This window comes from Pelobates fuscus, chromosome 3 (genome assembly GCF_036172605.1).
Source record: "Pelobates fuscus isolate aPelFus1 chromosome 3, aPelFus1.pri, whole genome shotgun sequence".
Classification (NCBI taxonomy): Eukaryota; Metazoa; Chordata; class Amphibia; order Anura; family Pelobatidae; genus Pelobates; species Pelobates fuscus.
The window spans coordinates 216820072-216847329 of record NC_086319.1 but is presented as its reverse complement, the minus strand read 5'-3'; the positions used below and the strand labels follow the sequence as shown (position 1 = coordinate 216847329).

At 40.2% G+C, this 27258-nt stretch overlaps 1 protein-coding gene across 1 annotated transcript in view; it reads left to right on the top strand.

Annotated features, from left to right (window-relative positions):
• Positions 1-27258, top strand: part of SLC2A13 (solute carrier family 2 member 13) — a 282474-nt gene that overhangs the window by 188392 nt on the left and 66824 nt on the right. The window contains exons 5-6 of the mRNA XM_063448079.1: positions 11236-11399; positions 18346-18466. Of these exons, the coding sequence (XP_063304149.1) occupies positions 11236-11399; positions 18346-18466 (285 nt within the window). The remainder of the gene's footprint in view (positions 1-11235; positions 11400-18345; positions 18467-27258) is intronic.

Here is a 27258-nt window from a genome sequence, read left to right as displayed (position 1 = left end):
GCTGTGTATATAACAAACTCACATGGTTTAGAGCCAAGCAAAGATAGGCTCAGGTCATAAGCGCAGGGGTATTTTAAAGTGAATACCAGACTTCTTCAATAGTTGAATGTTGGTCCTCAGAGAAAGGGAGAGAAAAGGGAACAATGGACCAAAGTCCTAGTGTATTACCCTTACCAAATATATCAAAAAATCAAATACAGGTACTTGCTCACCTTTAAGAGAGCCAATGCAAACTGGGCTCTCAGTGTGATGGGTATAGTGCCTTTAAGAGGGCACTGCTCTTCTTTGTAAAGCAGGAAAATGGATGCAGGACGTAGGCTCAGATAGACAGTAAAAAATTTATTTTAAGTAAAACACTTACATAAATTAAAGAATAAAAAGTCCCATAAAATAATGGTGAGTCCTCGTCCGAGACGCGTTTCGCCTTATAGAAAGGCTTTTTCAATCGGTATCCTGCTTGTAAAATCCCGCCGGTTTAAATAGCCCAAAAGTCTTTCTCATTGGTGCTTGTCGCCTCCCAAATCAGCCAATGGAGGGAGGGGTATGTTCGTCATCTGTTCTGCATGTCCGTAATTGCGGAAGTGACGTATCGTACTTGCCGCAACGTCACTTCCGTTTTTACCATATCCGCCATTTTGCTCACTGGCAGTTTGTTTATATCGCATTTGTATGCCCATTGTTCGTTATATGGTGTGAACGTAAAGGGAAAGAAAGGGGGAGTCAGACATAATATGTAAACTTCGTGGACATTAAAAGTGAATGAAAAGAAAAAGAGGAAAATGGAGATCAGAGGAGAAAAAAAGAGTTCATCTCAAGATATGTCCCAAACAGGGTTGTACATTTGCATACCTTCAAGCTACAATGTTTTCTATTGCTTTTTATAAGATACATAGATATATCTGGGTATGGACATTAACGTTTCTTCCCTTAAAGGGATATACTTCAAATCATTATTTTTACAAAGTCTGAAATTAAACTCGAATTTTTATGATCCGTATATGGACATTAACCTCATCGGCCCTGTGGGCAGGGTACATGAGTATAAGGATTGGTATAAAAGTTAGTCTTTAATATAGTAGTTGTTTTTAAAGGGATGCATAACCAGTTTGTTACACAAATGAAATGAAACACATATATTCTGTTCGTTCACAGTGGGAGACATGCGCAAAGGCTGAGAGGAAAAAAAAAAAAAAAAAAAAAAATAGATATAAGAATAAAGTTATAAAAAATGACAAAGTTCAAAATCATAATTGAGACCTCTGGGATGTAGAGTGTCCAATTGAAAAATCCATTTCATCTCAGCCTTGCCCATTTTTTTCACTAAATCATCTCCCCTCCAATCTGTAATAACTTTCTGAATGCCCATAAATGACATACCTCTAGGGTCGCTATTATGTACATCTTTAAAGTGGAGTGATACATTATGCTTCACAAATCCATTTTTTACATTTCTGACGTGCTCCTGTATCCTTACCTGTAGGGGGCGTATGGTCCGCCCAATGTACAGGAGGCCACATGGGCATTTCAGCATGTAAATTACCTTTTTGGTGTAACAAGTAATAACATCCTTTATTTTATAGTTCTTATTGGGGACATTGGGATCTGAAAATTCCCTAACTGTTCTCTTATGGTTATTGGTGTTTTTACAGGCCCCACAGACTCCGCAACCGTAGAAGCCTTTAGACTCATTAAAGGGATTCGAAACTTTAGTTTTAGTTGAATTATTGTTAGAGAGACTATTTCTTAGATTGGATACTCCCCTGTAGATAATTTTTGGCCGTTCTGGTAACAGGAGGTTTAGTGTCTCATCATTTTTGAGAATTGGCCAATGTTTGTAGATGGCTTTCTTAACTTGCTTACTCTGTACATTAAAGTCGCAAATAAAGGCTAATTCTTTATCTGCAAGGATGGTTGGTTTCGCCTTGTATTGCAGAAGGGTTTCTCTCTCTTTGAGGCTTATCTCGTCATGAGCATTATTTAGTAGTTGATTATTATAGCCCTTATCTAAAAAATCCGTCTTGATTTTTTGAGCCTGCTTATGGAACATGGCAATATCTGTGCAGTTCCGTCTTATTCTAAGCAGTTGCGCCTTTGGTGCATTGAGTAACCAGGGTGAGTAGTGGCAACTTGTGCCTTCGATGTAGCTATTTACATCGACCTTTTTAAAGAAGGTACTGGTCTTGATGCTGTTGTTTTCAATATAGATGTTAAGGTCAAGAAATTCAACAGAATTTCTACTGCTGTTCCTGGTGAGTTTAATCCCCCAATCATTATCCTCAATATGTGAAAAAAACATATCTAGGGATTCGCTACTGCCCTTCCAAACGAAAAAAATATCGTCAATATAGCGATGATAGGACACCAGGCTTGCACCCCATCTACTATCGCCAAAGATGAAAATTTGTTCCCAGTATGACATGAACAAATTGGCGTAGCTGGGTGCAAACCTGGTGCCCATCGCCGTGCCACAGACTTGCAGATAGAATGTCTCGTTAAACCAAAAATAATTATTGTGGAGGATCCAATTTATTCCTTCCAGAATAAAGTCAACCTGGGACTGCGGAAAAAGTTCAGACTTTTCCAGAAAGAATTTTGTCGCTTCGCATCCCCTGTTATGTTGTATGATAGTGTATAATGAACCAACGTCGGCTGTTACCAGCCAACATTCATCATCCCATACAATATCTTTAAGTACTTGAAGGACATTGATGGTGTCCTTCAGGTAGCCAGTGCATTTCTTCACTATAGGCTGTAGGCACTGATCGATATACTGAGAAAGCCTACTGGATATAGATCCAATCCCTGAAATGATTGGGCGCCCTGGGGGCTTGGTGAGATGTTTGTGGATCTTCGGCAAATAGTAAAAAACTGGGATCCTAGGATGTTGAATATTTAAAAACTCTGCTTCCTTTTTATTCAAAATGCCCTCCAGTTTGCCTTTATCTATCAGTCTAGTGTAGCTGGCCTTAATTTCACTGGTTGGGTCCTTATTGAGAATGGTATATGTTGTAGTGTCTCCCAATAGCCTATTTGATTCTTCGATATAATCTCTCTTCTCAATGAGGACGATGCCCCCCCCTTTATCGGCTGGTTTGATAACCAGTGTATCATCATTCTTGAATTTCTTTAGACTGTCTCTCTCTTGAAAGGTGAGATTATATTCGTTTTTACCAATAGGTTTGATGCGTTTAATATCTTTCATAACCATTTTTTCGAATGTGGCCATCTCATTAGAGATACAAAATTTGGGGAAGAAGTGGGATTTATCTTTCAGCTCGGTATGTACAAAAGCGTCATTACCCTCACTTGTCATAGATCTTGGTGATGGCTTTTTATGAAAAAATTTCTTCAAACACATTTTCCTTTTGAACCTATTAAGGTCCAGATAGGTACTAAATTTGTCTAATGTCCTAGTCGGGGCAAATTTGAGGCCTTTCTCTAGTAGTGACTGCTGTGATTTTGAAAGTACTCTATCCGTGAGGTTAAAAATACAATTTTTGACTATTTTTTGTCTCTTTTTCCTCTGTTGTAGAGACATTCCTCCTCTAGTTCCCCTTCTTCTATAGATCTCCTCCTCTTTCCCAATGGGGAACATTTGTATCTTTCCCTCTCCTGAAGCTCCCAAAAATCCTCCTGTCTTGGTGACCGATCTAAATGTGAGAATCTATTATACGAGAGGGCATTGTCCTCCACTCTTCTCTTAGATCTATTGGACTGAGAAGAGTGGAGGACAATGCCCTCTCGTATAATAGATTCTCACATTTAGATCGGTCACCAAGACAGGAGGATTTTTGGGAGCTTCAGGAGAGGGAAAGATACAAATGTTCCCCATTGGGAAAGAGGAGGAGATCTATAGAAGAAGGGGAACTAGAGGAGGAATGTCTCTACAACAGAGGAAAAAGAGACAAAAAATAGTCAAAAATTGTATTTTTAACCTCACGGATAGAGTACTTTCAAAATCACAGCAGTCACTACTAGAGAAAGGCCTCAAATTTGCCCCGACTAGGACATTAGACAAATTTAGTACCTATCTGGACCTTAATAGGTTCAAAAGGAAAATGTGTTTGAAGAAATTTTTTCATAAAAAGCCATCACCAAGATCTATGACAAGTGAGGGTAATGACGCTTTTGTACATACCGAGCTGAAAGATAAATCCCACTTCTTCCCCAAATTTTGTATCTCTAATGAGATGGCCACATTCGAAAAAATGGTTATGAAAGATATTAAACGCATCAAACCTATTGGTAAAAACGAATATAATCTCACCTTTCAAGAGAGAGACAGTCTAAAGAAATTCAAGAATGATGATACACTGGTTATCAAACCAGCCGATAAAGGGGGGGGCATCGTCCTCATTGAGAAGAGAGATTATATCGAAGAATCAAATAGGCTATTGGGAGACACTACAACATATACCATTCTCAATAAGGACCCAACCAGTGAAATTAAGGCCAGCTACACTAGACTGATAGATAAAGGCAAACTGGAGGGCATTTTGAATAAAAAGGAAGCAGAGTTTTTAAATATTCAACATCCTAGGATCCCAGTTTTTTACTATTTGCCGAAGATCCACAAACATCTCACCAAGCCCCCAGGGCGCCCAATCATTTCAGGGATTGGATCTATATCCAGTAGGCTTTCTCAGTATATCGATCAGTGCCTACAGCCTATAGTGAAGAAATGCACTGGCTACCTGAAGGACACCATCAATGTCCTTCAAGTACTTAAAGATATTGTATGGGATGATGAATGTTGGCTGGTAACAGCCGACGTTGGTTCATTATACACTATCATACAACATAACAGGGGATGCGAAGCGACAAAATTCTTTCTGGAAAAGTCTGAACTTTTTCCGCAGTCCCAGGTTGACTTTATTCTGGAAGGAATAAATTGGATCCTCCACAATAATTATTTTTGGTTTAACGAGACATTCTATCTGCAAGTCTGTGGCACGGCGATGGGCACCAGGTTTGCACCCAGCTACGCCAATTTGTTCATGTCATACTGGGAACAAATTTTCATCTTTGGCGATAGTAGATGGGGTGCAAGCCTGGTGTCCTATCATCGCTATATTGACGATATTTTTTTCGTTTGGAAGGGCAGTAGCGAATCCCTAGATATGTTTTTTTCACATATTGAGGATAATGATTGGGGGATTAAACTCACCAGGAACAGCAGTAGAAATTCTGTTGAATTTCTTGACCTTAACATCTATATTGAAAACAACAGCATCAAGACCAGTACCTTCTTTAAAAAGGTCGATGTAAATAGCTACATCGAAGGCACAAGTTGCCACTACTCACCCTGGTTACTCAATGCACCAAAGGCGCAACTGCTTAGAATAAGACGGAACTGCACAGATATTGCCATGTTCCATAAGCAGGCTCAAAAAATCAAGACGGATTTTTTAGATAAGGGCTATAATAATCAACTACTAAATAATGCTCATGACGAGATAAGCCTCAAAGAGAGAGAAACCCTTCTGCAATACAAGGCGAAACCAACCATCCTTGCAGATAAAGAATTAGCCTTTATTTGCGACTTTAATGTACAGAGTAAGCAAGTTAAGAAAGCCATCTACAAACATTGGCCAATTCTCAAAAATGATGAGACACTAAACCTCCTGTTACCAGAACGGCCAAAAATTATCTACAGGGGAGTATCCAATCTAAGAAATAGTCTCTCTAACAATAATTCAACTAAAACTAAAGTTTCGAATCCCTTTAATGAGTCTAAAGGCTTCTACGGTTGCGGAGTCTGTGGGGCCTGTAAAAACACCAATAACCATAAGAGAACAGTTAGGGAATTTTCAGATCCCAACGTCCCCAATAAGAACTATAAAATAAAGGATGTTATTACTTGTTACACCAAAAAGGTAATTTACATGCTGAAATGCCCATGTGGCCTCCTGTACATTGGGCGGACCATACGCCCCCTACAGGTAAGGATACAGGAGCACGTCAGAAATGTAAAAAATGGATTTGTGAAGCATAATGTATCACTCCACTTTAAAGATGTACATAATAGCGACCCTAGAGGTATGTCATTTATGGGCATTCAGAAAGTTATTACAGATTGGAGGGGAGATGATATAGTGAAAAAAATGGGCAAGGCTGAGATGAAATGGATTTTTCAATTGGACACTCTACATCCCAGAGGTCTCAATTATGATTTTGAACTTTGTCATTTTTTATAACTTTATTCTTATATCTATTTTTTTTTCTTTTTTTTTTTTTTTTTTTTTCCTCTCAGCCTTTGCGCATGTCTCCCACTGTGAACGAACAGAATATATGTGTTTCATTTCATTTGTGTAACAAACTGGTTATGCATCCCTTTAAAAACAACTACTATATTAAAGACTAACTTTTATACCAATCCTTATACTCATGTACCCTGCCCACAGGGCCGATGAGGTTAATGTCCATATACGGATCATAAAAATTCGAGTTTAATTTCAGACTTTGTAAAAATAATGATTTGAAGTATATCCCTTTAAGGGAAGAAACGTTAATGTCCATACCCAGATATATCTATGTATCTTATAAAAAGCAATAGAAAACATTGTAGCTTGAAGGTATGCAAATGTACAACCCTGTTTGGGACATATCTTGAGATGAACTCTTTTTTCTCCTCTGATCTCCATTTTCCTCTTTTTCTTTTCATTCACTTTTAATGTCCACGAAGTTTACATATTATGTCTGACTCCCCCTTTCTTTCCCTTTACGTTCACACCATATAACGAACAATGGGCATACAAATGCGATATAAACAAACTGCCAGTGAGCAAAATGGCGGATATGGTAAAAACGGAAGTGACGTTGCGGCAAGTACGATACGTCACTTCCGCAATTACGGACATGCAGAACAGATGACGAACATACCCCTCCCTCCATTGGCTGATTTGGGAGGCGACAAGCACCAATGAGAAAGACTTTTGGGCTATTTAAACCGGCGGGATTTTACAAGCAGGATACCGATTGAAAAAGCCTTTCTATAAGGCGAAACGCGTCTCGGACGAGGACTCACCATTATTTTATGGGACTTTTTATTCTTTAATTTATGTAAGTGTTTTACTTAAAATAAATTTTTTACTGTCTATCTGAGCCTACGTCCTGCATCCATTTTCCTGCTTTACAAAGAAGAGCAGTGCCCTCTTAAAGGCACTATACCCATCACACTGAGAGCCCAGTTTGCATTGGCTCTCTTAAAGGTGAGCAAGTACCTGTATTTGATTTTTTGATATATTTGGTAAGGGTAATACACTAGGACTTTGGTCCATTGTTCCCTTTTCTCTCCCTTTCTCTGAGGACCAACATTCAACTATTGAAGAAGTCTGGTATTCACTTTAAAATACCCCTGCGCTTATGACCTGAGCCTATCTTTGCTTGGCTCTAAACCATGTGAGTTTGTTATATACACAGCTCTGTTTAAAAGAACACCCAGTTCAGATATACTGCACCATTGTTCCCACTTTATATTTTTCCCTCTAGATATTCTCGTTTGGCATACCCCTTTTTTCAAAGGGTGAGTTTTAAATATTGAATCAGCGCTCCACTGGGTTCTGTTTGATGTGACCTTTCTGTTTCACTCTCATTACCCCACTTTTCTTCGCATGCTATTGTGTTAAGGTTTTGAGGTACCTACACGTGTGTGAGCTGCTCAGTGGAACTAGGTTCTTCACTACATCATATTCAAAGCGCCTAAAAGCACGGTTTATTTGTTGTTACTTATCAATAAATAAATATCTTACTTTAATCAGCAATCTTGTCTACTTTAAATAAACATTCACATGCAATGCTCATTCTGGCAGTATTTGCAGAGATTCTCTAAAATCCGTGGGAAATATGGCACAATATTTCACGTCTGTGTCTAAAATATGGAATCGAAATGTTAAATTATAAACAAGTATATTAATATGTAAAAATGCACCGTGGTAAGTATTAAGTCAGTGGATGTATCTGTTTGAAAAGCAAACAGCCTGCGAGCTGCCATCTGTTATTATGTTGCTTTTGAAACACATTGTTGGCACACACAATTAACAGCCTATCATTGCTTCTTATATATTTTGAACAAGGCAAAATATTAAGAACATTTTAATACCTTATAGATTAGGCATATAAAGGGAAATAAACACCTAAACAAAGTATTAGTAACAATGCTAATTTTGATGTGGAAAACCGATTATTCTAATGCAATATACTTTTTATTAATCAGGAGTTAAACAATGTGACTGCATACCTATTCCACTTTAACTTTTATTTTTGAATCATTTTGTTGCAGAGCTGGATTTCCCATTAGTCAACCAAGGCAGTCATCTAGTGTTAATGCTCAGACTGGGGCCCGATGCTCCTCTGTCTAACCCTGTGCCCCCTCACCTTGCTGAGGAAAGTTTTATGGAAATGTTAGGATAGATATGACGATTAAGCTCCCCACTGGACCACCAGAGACCCGGCTTACCTTCCACTGGACAACCAGGGATCCAACTTACTTTTCCCTTAACTATCAGGGAAGGTAAGCAGGGTGAGAGGGCACTACTCCTACATCTCACGCACAATACTCAACCAGCGCACACAGGCACACTCAGCCTCACCCACTATGCAGCTCTTACAGTCATCCACACAAGCGACAATTGGCTACAACACACACTCACACAACACTCAATCATCATACTCACAGAAATCGGACACCCTAACTAGAACCAAGGGCAACCTTAATCTGGCTTATTAATTGCCTTGTTTAGTTTATTTTCTGCATTTACTTTAAGCCTTACCCTTTTTGTGTAGCATATACTTTACCGTCTGTACTGGATATTGTCTAATTAGAAGCTTCTTCTTGAGACGGTTTGCAGACAAATCACATGTGCAACTTGCCAATTGTGCACTTCACAAGTGTATGGATAGTGCATGAATCACAACAGTCTTTACTTCTGCTTTGAAATGTAGTTTAGAGGGCATGAGACACAAAACCATCCCAACTGTCCCCAGTGTGACAAAGGAGTTTTATAAAAGTGTTAATAACTACTCCTCCCCCCACCCCCCTTCACAATGTCAGTGTCTAGGCACCATTTTACCTTCAAGTGTTAAGCCATTTGGAAAGGTTTAACCGCAAAATTAGTCTTTCAGCACTGGACACTGCTGCCGCGGCTTCCTTCCTCTCTTCCTCCACAGTATGAGGAAGATTTAATATCTGCTGACACTCTAAACCTATCACTGGCCTCCACTTGAGCGGCAGGTGAGGCCCTAAATTAAAATGGGGGGACCTATTGCCCTCCCCGGCCCCCACCAATGAGCTGCGGGTGGGGGCCCTAAATGAAAATGGGAGGGGACCTATTATCCTCCAGCCCCCCACCCATGGGTGATGGGTGGGGGCTAAATGTAACCCCCCCCCAGGTGGCTAGGGTTACCAAAGCCCCTAGTCACCCCCCCACATCAAAAAAACTACCTACCTACCCCCCTCACCCTAAAAATAGTGAGGGGGGGGACAAGAAAACTAAATACCTGTAAATAAAAAATAACTTACCATTTGATGTCTTATTTTTTCTAAAATCTTATTTTTTCAGCTCCCAAAAAGGCCAAACAAAAGCCCATAATACCCATCGCAACTGAAAAAAAAAAACAGAGCGCCCCCCAAAAAAACAGACGAAAAAAAAAAGACGCAAAAAAGTAATCAATCTTCACCCAGCGAGGGCACCGCACAGACTGAGCTACGCAGGGCGGGGAAAGGCTTATAAAGCCTTCCCACATCCTGCAATTCGGCTCAGAGTGCTCTAAATGAAAATAGGGGAGAACTTTTGTCCTGCCCCCGGCCCCTACCCATGGTGGGGGCCCTAAATGGCTGTTGTCCTGCCCCCCCCCCTCCCCCCCTGGCCCCCACCCATGAGCAAGCGGGTGGCGGTCCTAAATGAAAATAGGGGGACCTATTGTCCTCTGCCACCCACCCGTGAATGGCGCTGGAGGCACTAAATGACTGAGGTGGGAACCTATTGTCCTCCCCTGGCCCCTCACCCAAATTTTTTTTAATTAAGACTTACCTACCCACCCTCACCCTAAAAAGTGAAGGGGGGGGGCAAGAAAACTAAATAAATGTAAATAAAAAATAATTTACCATTTGATTTCTTCTTTTTCCAGCACCAAGTAAAAATTTATAATACCCGTCGCAACTGTTAAAATTAAAAAAAAAACAGATTGCCCCCCAAAAAAACAAAAAAACTGTAAAATAGTAATCCATCTAAACCCAGCGAGGGTACCACGCAGACTGAGCTCAACAGGGTGGGGCAAGGCTTATAAAGCCTTCCCACGCCCTGCAATTAGGCTGAGTGTTCTAATAGGTTGGCTTGAAATCCAACCAATCAGAGTGCTAAGTGTAATTTTACACAGCAATGGAAAGTTCTTTGGAATTGGTGAGTCCCCATACCGCAATCGCCGGCGTGGGATCGCCGACGACCGGGTAAGTACAAAGGACGGCGGGGACGTGCTATGCAGTCCCCCGGCGTTTAGAGCCAGTTCCCTAAGGACGGCATAGCACGTCCGCCATCCTTAAGGGGTTAAAGTAAATTTACATAGCATGGGAAAATTCCAAAGAACTTTCCCACGCTTAAAGCAACCAATAAGTGTTATGCGTCTAGAAAAGACTGGACAAACCACATTTTGAATACCCTGGGTTGTCTACTTTTCCAAATGGTATGCCATGATGCGGTTAATTTGCATTCTTGGGCAGCCATACTGTCTCAAAGGCAATATAGCCAACCTGGCAAATTTCAATGTGGAAAATGGAAGCCCCATAAAACCTGTACGCAGGGGGTACTGTTCTACTTGTGAGACATTGCTAAATAAAAATGTTTATTTTATTGCAGTAAAAGCTAACAGTATTATGACATTCACTGTTAAAATGTCATGCAAAACTTGAAAAAGAACATTTATTTCTTTCTCACACTTTTTTAGATTCAATTCAATGAAAATTATGTTTCATATATAAATATGTGATGTGAAATGAAATCCCTGTTTCCCCTGAACAAAATGATTTATAATAAGTATAGGTGCACTTATTATGAAAGAGGTGGATTATGCTTGAACAAATAGTCAAATTACAGGCTTTGATTACATTTTGTTTTGATCAGAACTTGTACAATTACCTCTGTCCTTTAGGGGTTAAAATATGGATCCCTTATTTTTAAATCAAAAAGTATTTAATTTTTTTATTAGATGATTAATTTTCCGGTCTTTTATGTATTTCAGGTACTACAGTGCTACTATTTTGCAAATGTCTGGTGTCAATGATGACAATCTTGCTATCTGGCTTGCTGCTGTCACCGCATTTACAAACTTTAGTTTCACCCTAGTTGGTGTATGGCTAGTAGAAAAACTTGGAAGAAGAAAGCTCACTCTTGGAAGTCTCACAGGTATTTATGGGCATTATAATTGTGATTCCCAATTCATTGTAAATATGGTGATGGTGCACAATAACTTAAGAAATTAGCAAATTATATAACTAATTGATTTCAAGCAATTCATTTTTTTCACTCACTGATTCAAGCATTTTACTATCTACTTTAAATTACATTCTAAAAAGAGTGTTCATAGACTGCTTATCCTTCCACAACCTCCCGATTTCTGCCTGCACTTCATCCCACATAGTATTTTTCCCTACCTCGGTGACTAATGGATAAGTACTCACCGTGGTTCCATCATGTGGGACACTCACAGTATTCACCTTGCTCCAATCCCACCCAGATTCTGAGTCATAGTCTAATAATCCGTCAATAATTCATTTTATGTCAATCTGTGTCATATTTTGTCCTTGGCACATTCTCTTCAAATACATAATACATGCAGATGGGTTAATTCTAGGATTTGGAGCCCGCTTAATTATGTCCTTTAATTCTCCTGGAGTTAAAGGTTGCATTACCAATTGGTATCCCACTGTCAGGAAAGGATAGGTCTGGTGTGTTTATGCCAACATAAACTCATCAGGTCCTCCTATAGCCTCTACCTCTTTCTTTTCTTCCTCTTTTTCTTCATCACCATCACGTGTCCCTTTGACACCCCATTCCCCTCGTCCCATCTTTTCTTATACCTGGTTTGGACACCCTTAGGGAACCTTCGGAGGAGCAGCCTAATCCTCTCATCCTGAGGAGGGGTAGAAAGGGAGCTTAATGGGGCAGTGGGTACTCCTTGTCCCTGCTGGGGACCTTGGGGTGGTCTAACTGCTACAGCAAGGATAGGACCCAAATCATCATCATCATCATTAGGGGGCAGGCTGGAATATAATGGGTATGGGGTGTAATTAGGGAGTTCTTAAATTGGAGTTCTTAAAAATAGTCTTCCTCGTTTTCTTTTTATTCCCTTTAATCCTTTTCCCGTTTTCTGAAACAGGGTACCAGTGAGGGGCTATCTTAAGCCAGTTCTCACCTCCCTGTCTCATGTATTCCCTGTCCCATCCGGGGTCACCCTCATACCAGGGGGAAGCGTTCCTATCTCCTAGGCATAATCCCCTAATCATACACATATATGTCATCATTAGCCCCATCTTTGGGGAAGGGGCTTTTACTACCCTGTCCTTCTGTCCACCCCGACATATTATCTACCCAATGATCCACTAGATTATCCCCTAATTGCCCGACCCTGGCAACATACTGTTTGCAGTTTTCCCCTGGGTTAGGCAGGGGGATATTTTGTAGACTGGGAAGTACCCATTTCGGACTCACTGGCAATTAGGACTGGATTTGAAATCACTGGTTAATCAGTGGTGAAGGACAGCTGTCTTGGACTCAAGGTTCCAACAAGATCTGACACTTCTTCACAAGCTGGAGTTCTTAAAAACAGAAATTCCAATTGTGACAGACCCTCCCTGTCTCTGGATTATCAGCGGCGTTCGGTACATTTAAACTCACAAACCAGACCGACCTTGAGGACTAAAAGCCATGGAACTAATTATAGATAGATTTATGCCGAACGGTCGGTGAAAACACTTAAACCCCATGGCGATGTGACTGTGTTCGTGGGATATGAGCGCTTTTTGGATATATTGAGCGCTCAGATCCAAGCTATCTGGGGATATGTCGAACATGGGGGTTTAATTATGGGAAATCTGAGTTATGTATTTTAATTTGTTTTTGTTACAGTTTTCCTGCACCTGGAGATAATTAAGTTACTACGGCCACTTTACCCAATTATCTCCAGGATAGAGAGGGATTTACTGTTTATGTGGGAGTGTTTCACATTGTATTGTATTTTGATTGGCTACTGTAATTGTATTTCAGTCCTCCACAAGGTCCCCGTGGGAGTATCCCTTGCTGGAGGACCTGCATAAAAAGCCAAGCTGTGGCCACCATTAAACAGTTCATGCTTGACCCTCAACACAGAGCCTCGTCTCGTGCTTGGGGGGTTATTACTTCAAGGTTCCTGTTTAGCGCTTTGGATTATTCGGTAACATAATTCATATTTGGGGGAAAGAACATCTTTTGAAGGTGTTAACCCCTTCTTATACCCGGGGTGCCATCACACCAATCACTTGACAACAATGATTATTCAGGGAATTGGGGCATCTCTTTGGAACGCAGAGGGTCCCACATACTGTCCCCACTCCTCGAGCGTTATGCTTAAAATAAGAAGTGTCAAGGATACGTAAGAATAGCACAGAAGCTATACAGCAAAATATTTACAAGCAAGCAAGCAAAATTAAGCGTTGGGAGTAGGTCTCCATCCATCAAGTATAATTTTCAAACAATTCCCTTTTACTTTTACCCTTTAGCCTACCAAAGGCACAGCCTCCTACCAAAGGAGGGGCTGTCTCCCAAAGACGGCAACTATGAAAAGTCCCTAAGTCTACCTTAGACTATGTAGTAAAGATCCCCTTTAAATAAAGCATGCAACGTGTGGAGGGGAGCAAAAGGAAGGGAACAGGCGTCTTGAATACACAATTCTCTTACCTTTTACGTCTCCAGTTGCATCCCACTTCTAACACCAGCTTGTTGGGGGAAAATCAGCTAAGCACGAGACAAAGACCCTCTGGTTGATGAATGGAGACCACCCTCCCTCAGAACGTTCCAGGAACAAGTGAGGACACACACACACACATGCTTTCCAAACAAGTTCAAAATTGTATTATTCACATGCTGTACTTGACTTTATCACGCTATGGGGTGTAACAGGATGTAACAGGAAGCAGTTGCTCGTGACAGATAACATCTATGTCGATTTACACAAATATGCTGATTTACACAAATACCATTAACAAGAACATTTGTCGTAAGTTCCGAGAAATGCAACAGTTGAACAACTGTTTCAAGCTATCCATAACGTTTCAAGCTACCCTTTAATATAAACAGTGAGAATAGATATAGTGAAATGGATATTCTATCCTTCAGGGGCAGATCTTGTGTTCATTGAGGGCATGCAGCTGCGTCCCCGCGGCCGCCCATGCGCTAGGTAGGAATTGTGAATTCAAAGAGCCATGGGTCCCATATCTTGTCACAGTGTTTGGTTGTGTCATGAATGAGAGCCGACATGCTGTCCATTCTCCTTGCTTTGTTTGTCTTTTTTTTTACTTCGTCCATAGTCGGCAACCCCCAATGTTTTGCAATGGATCTCCTGGTCGCTAAAGCTATTTTGGGCAGTAATTTATTATGTTCCCTGGGTGTGTCTTTCAAGGCTTTGAAAAGCAGCCACAGCCAGGGGTCTCTGGGGATGGTAGTATGTAGGATTTTAGAGGCTAGAGTCGTTACGTCCAACCATAGTTGGGTTATAAGTGGACATTTCCACCAAAGGTGGAAGTATGTCCCCTTCTGTCCACAACCTTTCCAACATCTGTCTGATGCTGAAATTCCCATCTGTCTCAATTTTAGAGGAGTGAGGTACCACCGCATGAGCGTCTTATATGCCTGTTCTGTGTTTTGTGATTAAAGCAGATAGTTACCATTGCTGGGGCCTCCCAGATAGCTGTGCAGTCTGAGGGGTCTGTTGTGGGGGGTCCAGGTCCATTTCCAAAGTGGAGACATAAGACAATGGCATCGTTTTAGTTTATCTAATCACTAAGGAGTAGATTAGAGAGATGTGTTTTTTTCTGTACAGGTCTTAGGAGGCATGTTTGTTCAAAGGCGATGAGAGAGGTTTGACCTGCCTTTTTGTATTCGGTTCTTATTTGTAGGTATCTGAAATGTTCTTACGTGGTGAGTGGTGTGATTTGAGGCAATTCCGTAAACGGAATTAGTTGTCGATTCAGGAAAAACCTGTAGACTCTGAGAAGATTATTGTCCTCAAAACGGATGAAATCTTGCAGGTTCATACCTGGTATAAACTATTCGTTCCTCAGGATTGGCATGAGGGCTGATGGGTTTGTTGTGAGTGCGTGTTTTAGGGAAAGTTTTATTCCATATTGCGATGGAGGTAGTTAGGGCCGGGGTGGTCTGTGGGATCTGGGGTCATGCCTGTTTCGGGAGCCAGGTATATAAGGAGTTGAAGTCCCTGCCAAACAGATCATACTCCAGGTCCACCCATCTTTTCAGTCCCGCTGGAGCGTGTAGGGTTTTGGATCTGTGCCAGCTGCGCCGAGTGAAAATAGTGTAAAAAGTTTGGAAGGCCAAATCCTCCCACTTTGGTCGGAAGGTATACGATGTCACTCCTTATCCTGTCACTTTTGTTGGCCCAAATAAATTGGTCTATCTGAGTCTATAGCTGTTTGAAGTCTTTGACAGAGACTTGTATCGGTAGTGTCTGAAATAAATATAAGAATCTCGGTAGGAGATTCATTTTTACGGATGCTAGTCTTCCTAGCCATGATATAGATAGGCCCTCCCAGGTCTTAAGGTCGTTTGTCGCCTGTGTAAGGAGGGGGGCGTAATTTAGATTGTATGTTTGAGATATGTCTGCAGGGAGACTAGTCCCGAGATAGTGAATGTGTGTTGGATTGTAATGGAATGGATAGGTATTGTGGAGTGAGGACATTGTCTCCGCGGGAATTTGAACCGGTAGTGCTTCGGTTTTGTCCAGGTTCAGGCAGTAGCCTGCTACCTTCAAATAGCTGTCAAGTGCTTTTAATAGTGGTGAAAGTGAGTTTGCTTGGTCTGTGAGGGTAAGAAGCCGGTCGTCGGCGTAACCTGCTACCTTATATTCCTCCCTCCGGATGAGGATACCTGCAATGTGAGGGTTGAGTTGTAAGGTCTGGATAAGGGGTCCAATGATAATGCAAACAGGACCGGCAATAGGGTCACCCCTGTCTCGTACCATTGAAGATGCGAAATGAGGGTGGGTGTGCATTCGAGATGAGGTTAGCTTCCAGTGTAAAGTAAAAGGTCTGAAGTGCATCAAGGAAGGCTTGAGGGAATCTGCATTTGTGGAGAAAGGGCCATAAAACAGAACAGAAAGGGCCATAAAAGGCGGTCAAATGCCATTTCGGCGTCCAGGGATAGAGTGTAGGTATCTGTCTGTGTGTTGTGACCCAGAGTAGGTCAAATATGCATGCCTGGAGGGGATGAATCCTACTTGGTCTGGGTGGATACGTTTGGGGAAGTAGGGGTTTAATCTGACCGCGAGCAGTTTTGTGAAGAGTTTGATATCCACGTTCAATAGTGAAATTGGTCTATAGTGGGATTTGTCTGTGTGGGATTTGTTGGGTTTGGGGATGAGGCAAATGTTCACCTGAAGCATGTCTGGGGGCAAAGGAGTATGGAGGTAAAAAGATTGCAAAGGTAGGGAAGTAATAGTGTGGGGAAGGTCTTGTAATACAATCCTGTGAATTTGTCTGGCCCCAGGCTTTTGTTAGGGTTAATGGTTTTGATGGTTTTAGCTATTTCTTCTGTAGTGGTGAGTTCACTCAGCCTAGCAATTGCTGCTGATGATAGAGCCGGAAGGGTGATATCATTAAGATACTCCTCTATAGATTTGAGTTACTTTGCTGGTTGTTGTCTAGAGGTGGGGCTATAGTCATATAGAGTGGCAAAGTAGGTCTCAAAATTGTGATCCAGTGGTAGCCCAATCCAATGATCCTCCTAGAGAAGAATTGGGTTTGTGATCTGCATATGTATGCATCCAAACATCCCCATAGTAAAGCATTTTGCTTCATGCTTCCCTATGAGCTTCCAAGTTGAGTTTTACTCTTGTCAGTGCAATGATGGCTCCTCTAGACAGTAAAGGTGGATTTTTCTAAAAAGAAACCTACAACGTTTTACATTGCAGGGTTAAAAGGACAGGGGTCATTTTATCCAGACAACTTCATTAAAATGTGCTGGTCTGGGTAACATTAGCATCCTTTTAATAGTATCTCTCTTAATTTTTTTTATTTATTTTTTTTACTCCTCACATTCTTTTTGTTTACATATACGGAAATTAAACCATTTTGAGAGGCATTTGTTGGTCCTTGTTGATAAGTTATGTGATAGAACAGCATCAAAAATGGACAGTTCAGTTATGTCATTAGTCTCAATGTTTACTGATGCTCTGGAACAAAATGCAATTTTATGGCTATAAATCATATTAGTTGACCTTACTCAGTATGGGTTACAGTTTTATAGACACATTAAGAAGAAGAAAAATAAACATATAAATAAAGCTTGATGGGATGGAGAAAATAAGTGTTAAAGGTGGTCTTCTCCACTGTAATTAACCCCTTCATTATTTTATTCAATCAAGATAATTCACCTTCTGAGGATCTGCCCTATGTGAAGAATGCTGATTCAGTTAGGGATATGGATTGATGTGTATAATTCATGCCTTATCGGTATACTCTTAAGAGTCTCCAAAACACTCACCAATTCAGGCTGAAGTCCCTCACGTGGGTGGAGACGTCAGGAATTGTCACCACGGGAACCACACCTGCTCCAAGTTTGTAAACTGTTTTGGAGTAAAGAGCATTATCTACTCATATTTGTGATTCCTATCCAGGGTATACAACATATCTTTGAATCGGTGACTATACTTTTCCTGTTAAGAGGGATCAAATACGTTGATGCTATTATTATATATGTAGCCAGAGCCTTACTAGGTAAAGGAACAACCCTGGGAAAGTTGGCCATAAGGCAATTTGCTTTAATGCAGAGAGATTCGTGGAGCATAGGCAATTATTAAACATAAAAACTTTAGTTCAGAAGGGGGTTAGCCAGGAATAAGTCTACCAAAAATGGTATGTGTCATATTTTATGAACCTGTGAGCAATTAGTGTGGCTGAAACAACTGAACTCACATACGTTTAGCCTTAAAGTGTGAATTTATATAATCTCTTGCATAACAACTATTTACCTAACTTAATGCTATTATTGTTCTTAGCAAAATAGAATCTATATGATTTAATTCAATCATTTTAAAATGTTGTAATTTTAAATTAACTTTATTTTCCTCGATTTATTTCCACAGGCACAACGATGGCCCTAATTGTGCTTGCTTTAGGGTTTTTGTTATCTGCTCAGGTATCTCCACCAGTAACATTTACACCAAGTGACCCTTCCACTCAGAATTCAACTTGTACAAAATACAGGTGAGATTTTTATCATATGTAGTTTGTAGTTAAGTTTCTATGTTTAACTTGTCTTCTTTTTACCATACATAATATGAAATAGATATCAACAATTGAGTTTTTTTTTTTTTAATCTTTGTTGATACAGAGGACATCTAGTATCTGCATATGTATCTGTTGGGTGTTTTTCTCTCCATTTTTTTTATTCTCAGATCTTATGACATTGTACAATAAAGTGCATTATTAAGAAAAATAACAATGATCACTTGAGCACCATAAACACTATAGCAGTATGCATGGACTGCACCCAGACAGAGGCGCATACCTTCCGTACAGTTCTCCCAGACACAGAGATATTTACATACTCTAAAACAATACTTTATCAAGTTTAGCCATTCTCATATCTGTTTCTAATGTTTCTAAAAAAATCTATTTTGAAGTGCATTCCAACTTTGCAACAGACTACGAAAACATTCCTTCTTGAGCTCAGAATGGCAGTCTGATCTCTCATTGGATCATGAAATTGATACCTTACATATTAAACAGTATATCCCTAAATATTATGATTTTAGAAGGATTCATCCAGTCACGGTTTAGACATCTGTACAGACTTTGATAAAACCACCTCTTCAGGCAGAGAATTCCACATCTTTATTACCTAAATGGGTCACCATGTGTACTATGTATAGTCCTATATTTGTATAGTCCTATGTCTAAACTAAACAGATTTCAACACAGACACACATGGTCACAGACACACAGAAGTGCTTTCCAGACACAGTCACGGATACACATACACACGTATATACACTTACAGATGCCCAAGTTTATTTGCCGCCAGGCACACACTCTAGGCACATATGCAAAAGGCACAGATACATAGTGTGATTACATTAGTGTGGATATGTGTGTGTGTGTGTGTGTTTATGGCTGCAATGTGAGAGCAGTATGGCATGGGCAATGTCATGTCAATGTGGCAACATGTACAATATATACTAACAGCTGAAAATAGTATTTTGCAACACATTTTTATTGGGTTAACATAATTTTGGAATGGTAACCTTTTGGGATATCCTCCTTTTGTGAAGTTTTTTAAGCATTTCTGAGCAAAACATACCGTTGCAAGAAAAAATATGTGAACCCTTTGGAATGATATGGGTTTCTGCACAAATTGGTCATAAAATGTGATCTGATCATCATCTAAGTCACAACAATAGACAACCACAGTCTGCTTAAACTAATAACACACACATAATGAAATGTTGCCATGTTTTTATTGAACACACCATGTAAACATTCACAGTGCAGGTGGAAAAAGTATGTGAACCTCTAGACTAATGACATCTCCAAGAGCTAATTGGATTGAGATGTCAGCCAACTGGAGTCCAATCAATGAGAGGAGATTGGAGGTGTTGGTTACAGCTGCCCTGCCCTATAAAAAACACACACCAGTTCTGGGTTTCCTTTTCACAAGAAGCATTGCCTGATGTGAATGATGCCTCGCACAAAATAGCTCTCAGAAGACCTATGATTAAGAATTGTTGACTTGCATAAAACTGAAAAGAGTTATAAAAGTATCTCCAAAAGCCTTGCTTTTTTCCCAAAAGTTCATCAGTCCACAGTAAGACAAATTGTCAATAAATGGAGAAAGTTCAGCACTGCTGCTACTCTCCCTAGGAGTGGCCGTCCTGTAAAGATGACTGCAAGAGCACAGCACAGACTGCTCAATGAGGTGAAGAAGAATCCTAGAGTGTCACCTAAAGACTTACAAAAGTCACTGGCAAATGCTAACATCCCTGTTAGCGAATCTACAATACGTAAAACACTAAACAAGAATGGATTTCATGGGAGGATACCATAGAGGAAGCCACTGCTGTCCAAACAAAACATTGCTGAACGTTTACAGTTTGCACAAGAGCACCTGGATGTTCCACAGCAGTACTGGCAAAATATTCTGTGGACAGATTAAACCAAAGTTGAGTTGTTTGGAAGAAACACACAACACTGTGTGGCGAAAAAGAGGCACAGCACACCAACATCAAAACCTCATCCCAACTGTGAAGTATGGTGGTGGGGGCATCATGGTTTGGGGCTGCTTTGCTGCGTCAGGGCCTGGGCGGATTGCTATCATCGAAGGAAAAATGAATTTCCAAGTTTATCAAGACATTTTGCAGGAGAACTTAAGGCCATCTGTCTACCAGCCGAAGCTCAACAGAAGATGGGTGTTGCAACAGGACAAGACCCAAAGGATAGAAGTAAATCAACAACAGAATGGCTTAAACAGAAGAAAATATGCCTTCTGAAGTGGCCCAGTCAGAGTCAACCTGATTGAGATGCTGTGGCATGACCTCAAGAAAGCGATTCACACCAGACATCCCAAGAATATTGCTGAACTGAAACAGTTCTGTAAAGAGGAATGGTCAAGAATTACTCCTGACCGTTTAGCGCGTCTGATCTGCAACTACAGGAAACGTTTGGTTGAAGTTATTGCTGCCAAAGGAGGTTAACCAGTTATTAAATCCAAGGGTTCACATACTTTTTCCACCTGCACTGTGAATGTTTACATGGTGTGTTCAATAAAGACATGGCAACATTTCATTCTTTGTGTGTTATTAGTTTAACCCCTTAATGACGAGTGACGGACGAGGTCAGTCACTCAGGGGAAACCCTTAACGACGAGTGACGGTTAATGGTGCTCCGGTCTGCCTCTCTATTAGAGGCAGACCGGGAGCACCGGATCGGGCTGTCCCAGCACATGTGCCTGCTCTGACAGCATGTCAGAGCGAGCACATGTGCTCAGTATACTCACCTTCCGCCTCCCTGCACTTCCGGGTTCACTGTGAAGTGCATGGAGACGAATCAGTGCTGATCCTGCCCCTGTAAAAAAATAAATAAAGTTTAATTAAAATCCCACCCCCCTTTACCCAGTTTAATAAATTATTTACCCCTTCCCTGCCAATTGGCAGGGATTGCATTTTACTATGATCTGATTTTTTTTTTTTTTTAATAAAATAAATTTAACCCCTGAGGGTTAAAAAAAAATTTAACCCTCAGGGGTTAAATTTATTGTATTAATTAATTAATATATTTTAAAATTATAAATTATGCTAGTTGGGGAGGGTGGAAGTTAGCGGGGAATTGGGGGATTTGGTGCTAGGCTAACTAGGGGTTAACGTTAAAAAAAGTTTTAAAATAAGCTTTAAAAAGTAAAAACAAATTCAGTTAAAAAAAGTTTTAATAACGTCTAAGTAAAAAATAAAAAAACACCCCCCTTTACCCAGTCCAAATAAAAATTAACCCCTTCCCTGCCAGTCGATCACTGCCTACAGTGATCAAAATACAGATCACAGTATTATACTGTGATCTAAGTTTTTTTTTAACCCCTGACGATTAACTTTTATTTATTTTTTTAACCCTCAGGGGTTCAATTTATTTAATTAACTAATTTAAATATTATATAATTAAATATTTTGCTCGCTGGGGTGGGTGGGAGTTATGGGAAAATGGGGAATTTACTATTAGTGCTGCTTACTGCTAGTTAGGGGTTAACGGTAAAAAAAAAAGCTTAGAAAAATGTTAAATTTGTTCAAAAAAAAAAGTTTTAAGACAGTTTAGGAAACTTTACAAAAATTAATAAGCAAAACAAAAGTTTAAAAAATAGTTTTAAAAAGTGAAAAAAGTTTTAAAAAGTTAAAAAATACATTTAAAAACGCTCATTACCACTACACCTGGAACAAGCTAGAGAAAAATGATCCCACGCTAAGGTTCAAAATATGCCTTTTGAATTACCCCAGGGTGTATTCTTTAATAAATAGTATGTGTTTGTGGGGAAGTTTCAATAACCAACCATCTAAACTACTCCAAATTGGAACATGGACACAGCGTTAAACTTCAAAGTTAGAAAAAAACTGAATGGCTGCGTCTCAAATGTGCCCCTTCAACATCCACATATACCTGGCAAAGGTACATACGGGGGTATTGCTGTACTCAGACCACATAGCTGAGCAACATATGAAGTATTATACAGTGGTAGCACACATAAGGTTTGCAAAATATACTGTGCAAACTCACTTTGTGTGTCAAAAAGGAGAAAAAACGCTTATTACCACTACACCTGGTACAAGCTAGCGGAAAAATGATCCCACGCTAAGGTTCAAAATATGCCTTTTGAAATACCCTGGGATGTCTTCTTTAAGAAATGTTATGACTTTATGGGGTATTTGGATTATATAGCCTGGTAAAATACTCTAAAATGGGACATGCGCACAGTGTAAAAATTGAAAGTTTGAAAAAACTATTGAATTGCTGTGTCCCAAATGTGCCCCTCCGATGTCCACATATACCTGGCAAAGGTACATACGGGGGTATTTTTGTACTCAGCAGACATAGCTGAGCAACATATGAAGTATTATACAGTGGTAGTACACATAATGTTTGCAAAATATACTGTGCAAACTCACTTTGTGTGTCAAAAAGGCAGAAAAAACGCTTATTACCACTACACTTGGTACAAGCTAGCGGAAAAATGATCCCACGCTAAGGTTCAAAATATGCCTTTTGAAATACCCTGGGGTGTCGACTTTAAGAAATGGTAGGCCTTTGTGGGGTAGTTTGAATTTAAAACCTGTGAAGATTAGTGATGTACCGAACTGTCCGCCGGCGAACAGTTCCCGGCGAACTTAGCGTGTTCGCGTTCGACGCCGCGGGCGAACACATGGGCGGTTCGATCCGCCCCCTATTCGTCATCATTGGGCAAACTTTGACCCTGTGCCTCTCGGTCAGCAGACACATTCCAGCCAATCAGCAGCACTCCCTCCCTTCCACACCCTCCAACCTCCCTCCCAGCATCCATTTTCGATTCATTCTGAAGCTGCATGCTTAGTGAGAGGAGGGAAAGTTTAGCTGCTGCTGATTAGATAGGGAAATTGATAGGATGGCTAGGGTATTCAGTGTCCACTACAATCCTGAAGGACTCATCTGATCTCTGCTGTAAGGACAGCACCCCAAAAAGCCCTTTTTAGGGCTATAACATCAGGCTGCTTTTTTTTTTTTTTTTTTCCTGTGTAATGTAATTGCAGGTGCCTGCCTGCCAGCTTCTGTGTGAGGTTCACATTGGATACTGTGCCCACTTGCCCAGTGCCACCACTCATATCTGTTTTAACAATTGGTTAAGCTTTAGATTTAAAATAAATAATTTGTTTTCACTGTAATAGAAGAGCAGTTGCCTGCCTGCCAGCTTCTGTGTCAGGTTGGATGCCTTGCCCATTTGCACAGTCAGTGCCACCACTCATATCTGTTTTAACAATTGGTTAAGCTTTAGATTTTAAATAAATAATTTGTTTTCACTGTAATAGAAAACAACGTGAACCTCTTTAAAGCCACAAACTTAAGACAAAAAATACGTACACACAATGTGTAAGGGTTTGAAAGAATATTCTGAATCCTTACATGTTTACTTTATCGTTTGTTTGATTTTTGTGAACCATATATAAACTACAAGCAGCGTGAAAACTATAAAAACTCAAGTGGCCATGCTGATCAAATTAAATAGTATGCTTTACACAGCGTATAAGGGTGATGTCACAGCACAACGGGAATCTAACAGGGGAAGAGGTGAAAGTCATCCTCCCCCTCCCACGACCCCGCCATATCTGCCAAGTGACCCTATGTAGGGGTAACAGTCTCTATTCTGCTCTGTGTCAGTGTGTATCAGGGGCTTTGAGGACAGGTGTCAATGTTAGGTGATTTCTGCCCTTTATGGATTAAAAGCAGACTGCATCAACTGTGCAATTTTCCATGGGAGTTTTGCCATGGATCCCCCTCCGGCATGCCACAGTCCAGGTGTTAGTCCCCTTGAAACAACTTTTCCATCACTTTTGTGGCCAGAAAGAGTCCCTGTTGGTTTTAAAATTCTCCTGCCCATTGAAGTCAATGGCGGTTCGCGAACATTTGAGGAAGTTTGCGTTCGCCGTTCGCGAACCGAAAATTTCGGGTTCGCGACAACACTAGTGAAGATGCTTGGAAATTGCACATAGGCCCAGCGTCAAAATTCAAAGTTCGGTAAAAACTGATATGGCTTGGTCTCCTATATGGCACTGTAGTTTCACGAAATAGTGCCAAAGACATTCATTGGGGTGTCTTTTTACTCAGAAGACTTAGCTGAGCATAATTTGGGGGTTTTGAACTTAGTGGCACATATGAAATATACAAAATGCCCAGCAAAAATACAATCCGTATGTAAAAAAAAAAATGCCCAAAATTATTTTTTACCACATACTTTGGCATGCTAAGGCACAATATGCACATTATGAGATACCCTGGAGTGTCTACTTTTACAAATGGTAGGCCTTTGTGGGGTTTTTTTGAACAGTCAAACTGTTATAATACCCCAAATGGAAGCATAGGCTCATTAAATCCGTCTCTCAAAATTCTGCTGTGAATACTGAAAAGGACAGGTCTCCTATATGGCACTGTAGCTTCACAAAATAGTGCCAAAGACATACAATGGGGGTGTATTTTTACACAGCAGATGTAACTGAACACAAAATAAAACTTTGTACAGGAATAGCACACACCAACTTTACAAAATACACATGAGAAGTTCTTTGTTATAAGTTTGTGTGCCAAAACCCCAAAAAAACTAAATTTTACTCCAATATTTAGCAGTTGTTGGCGGTGAAATGGCTACATAGAATGTGTGAAAACAACCTTAGGTAAATAGCCTGTGGTGTCTACTTTATATAAATATATACTTTTCTTTTGGCCGAGAAAGCAATTTTGATAAACTCTCCCCTTAGTACTGCTTTGTGAGCTTCCCATAGGAGTGGAGGTGAAATTTCTGGATGTGTATTTTCCTCAAGATAACTGGTAATAGCTTTTTCAATTAGCTTAACATTATTTGCGTCGTTTAAGAGTAAATCATTTAGTTTCCATTGTGTGGATGGTTGAGGCATTAATGGTATGTTTAACTTCAATGTCATTGGTGCATGGTCTGACCAAGTAATTGGGCCGTAAGACGCCGCTGTTACTAGAGGTAGATATCTATGTTGGAGGAAGATCGTGTCGATCCGAGAATATGTGCCTGAGGGTGTGGAATAGAATGAGAAATCTTTTCGTGTAGGATTTAGTGCTCTCCAGCAGTCATAAAGTTGTGCTGTATGGAGTGTAGAGTTTATCTTGTTTCTAATTTGTGTCGTTTGTGGGTTTAATTTTGCGGTGGAGTCTAGATTTCCGTCTAGGGAGATGTTTATGTCTCCACCAATTATTAGTATACCTTCATGGAAGTCTGAAAGCTTATGTAGGATTTTTTCCAGGAACTGGTTTTGTTTTTTGTTAGGTGCGTAAAGGTTGACCAGTGTTACTAAAGTGGGACCCAATTTCCCTTTCAAGCATAAAAATCTACCGGAGTCATCAGTGAGATGTTCCTGGAGGGTAAATGGTGTATTTCTGCCAATCAAGATTGCAACCCCCCTTGATTTGGATTCAGAGTAGTGGCTATAGTGGCCTTGTGGGTAATCTTTATTGCGTAATTTAATTTGTGTACCTTTACGTAAATGTGTCTCTTGGACGAAAACTATATCAGCTTTCTGTCTACTAAAATCTGACAAAGCAAGAGATCTTTTTTCCGGTGTGTTCAGCCCTTTGGCATTTTGTGTTAGTATTGTTAATGAATTCATTGTTACTTGAATGGACTGTGTTGCGATATTATTTGTAAAACACAGGTCTTATTATAGAGGTGGGGAGGGAAAGATTATCTGTGGTCCTGACCTTGGGTATATGATGAAGAGATTGTAACTTAGGCTTCCCTTGACTCAATTTATTATTAGCTATCACTAACAATTTCCTTTTCAAAAGCGAGTTTTCCTGCAATTATAACAGAGTGAAGTGTAGTTGGTTATACAATTAAAATGAGATGAACTAAAATAACATAAAATACAAAAGAAAGGTTATAACAACTGTAGATGTATACAACAGCCCCTTCTGAAGGGGTATCTCTCAATTAGCGAGAGTATAGGTGATCTATCTGGACACAGCGATAGATACCTAAGAAAATTGGGGAGAACCTTGTGGCATAAGCAAGGGTCCCGGATCTGCAATCCTATATTGCAAATTAATTTAAATTATTTTTGAGACAATTGATGAACTTAATGAGAGGGCAAGAACTAGAGGTATCAGTAGTGTTACAACAGGTGGGAAAAGTAGGTAAAGGCGGAAGTCTTAGATTTATAGGATGGATAAGGCAGTGGGGGGGAGTGGGGAGGGGGAGTGGGAGGATGGCGGGGTCTAAGAGGATACCCATGTAGGTAGGTAGTACAATATATCTATACCATTAACATATTTGTCACATTGAGATTACAGTGAACATTGACAATATCATTGTATCCTAAAGTCATAATCTAAACTTATATAGTCCCTTCACTCGAGGGTTCCGCTCAATATACCTAACATAGCATAACATGAGTGATACACCTGTGGAAGGAATAGAGTGTTAGGAGTTACGTGTGGTTATATGATGGGTTGAATTCAGGCGAATGCAGTGCGTCCCGCTGACATAGTCTGCTTGATTCGTGAGAGTCTTATACCGATATTGGTCATCCCAACAGAACGAAACTACCTTCTGTTAAGCAATCTGGGATACCATAAGGAGAAGATATCGGGAGTAGTTATAGTCAATGTTCTGGGTATTGATGATGATGGTTGTCGTCCGCCATTGGCTTATTTGTCCTCTAGTTAGTCCCTGTAGTAGTTGAAACATGGAAGTGAAGAGTTTGGGAAAGTGTAGGGCTTTGAGGCTTCCTATCATTCCGGAGATT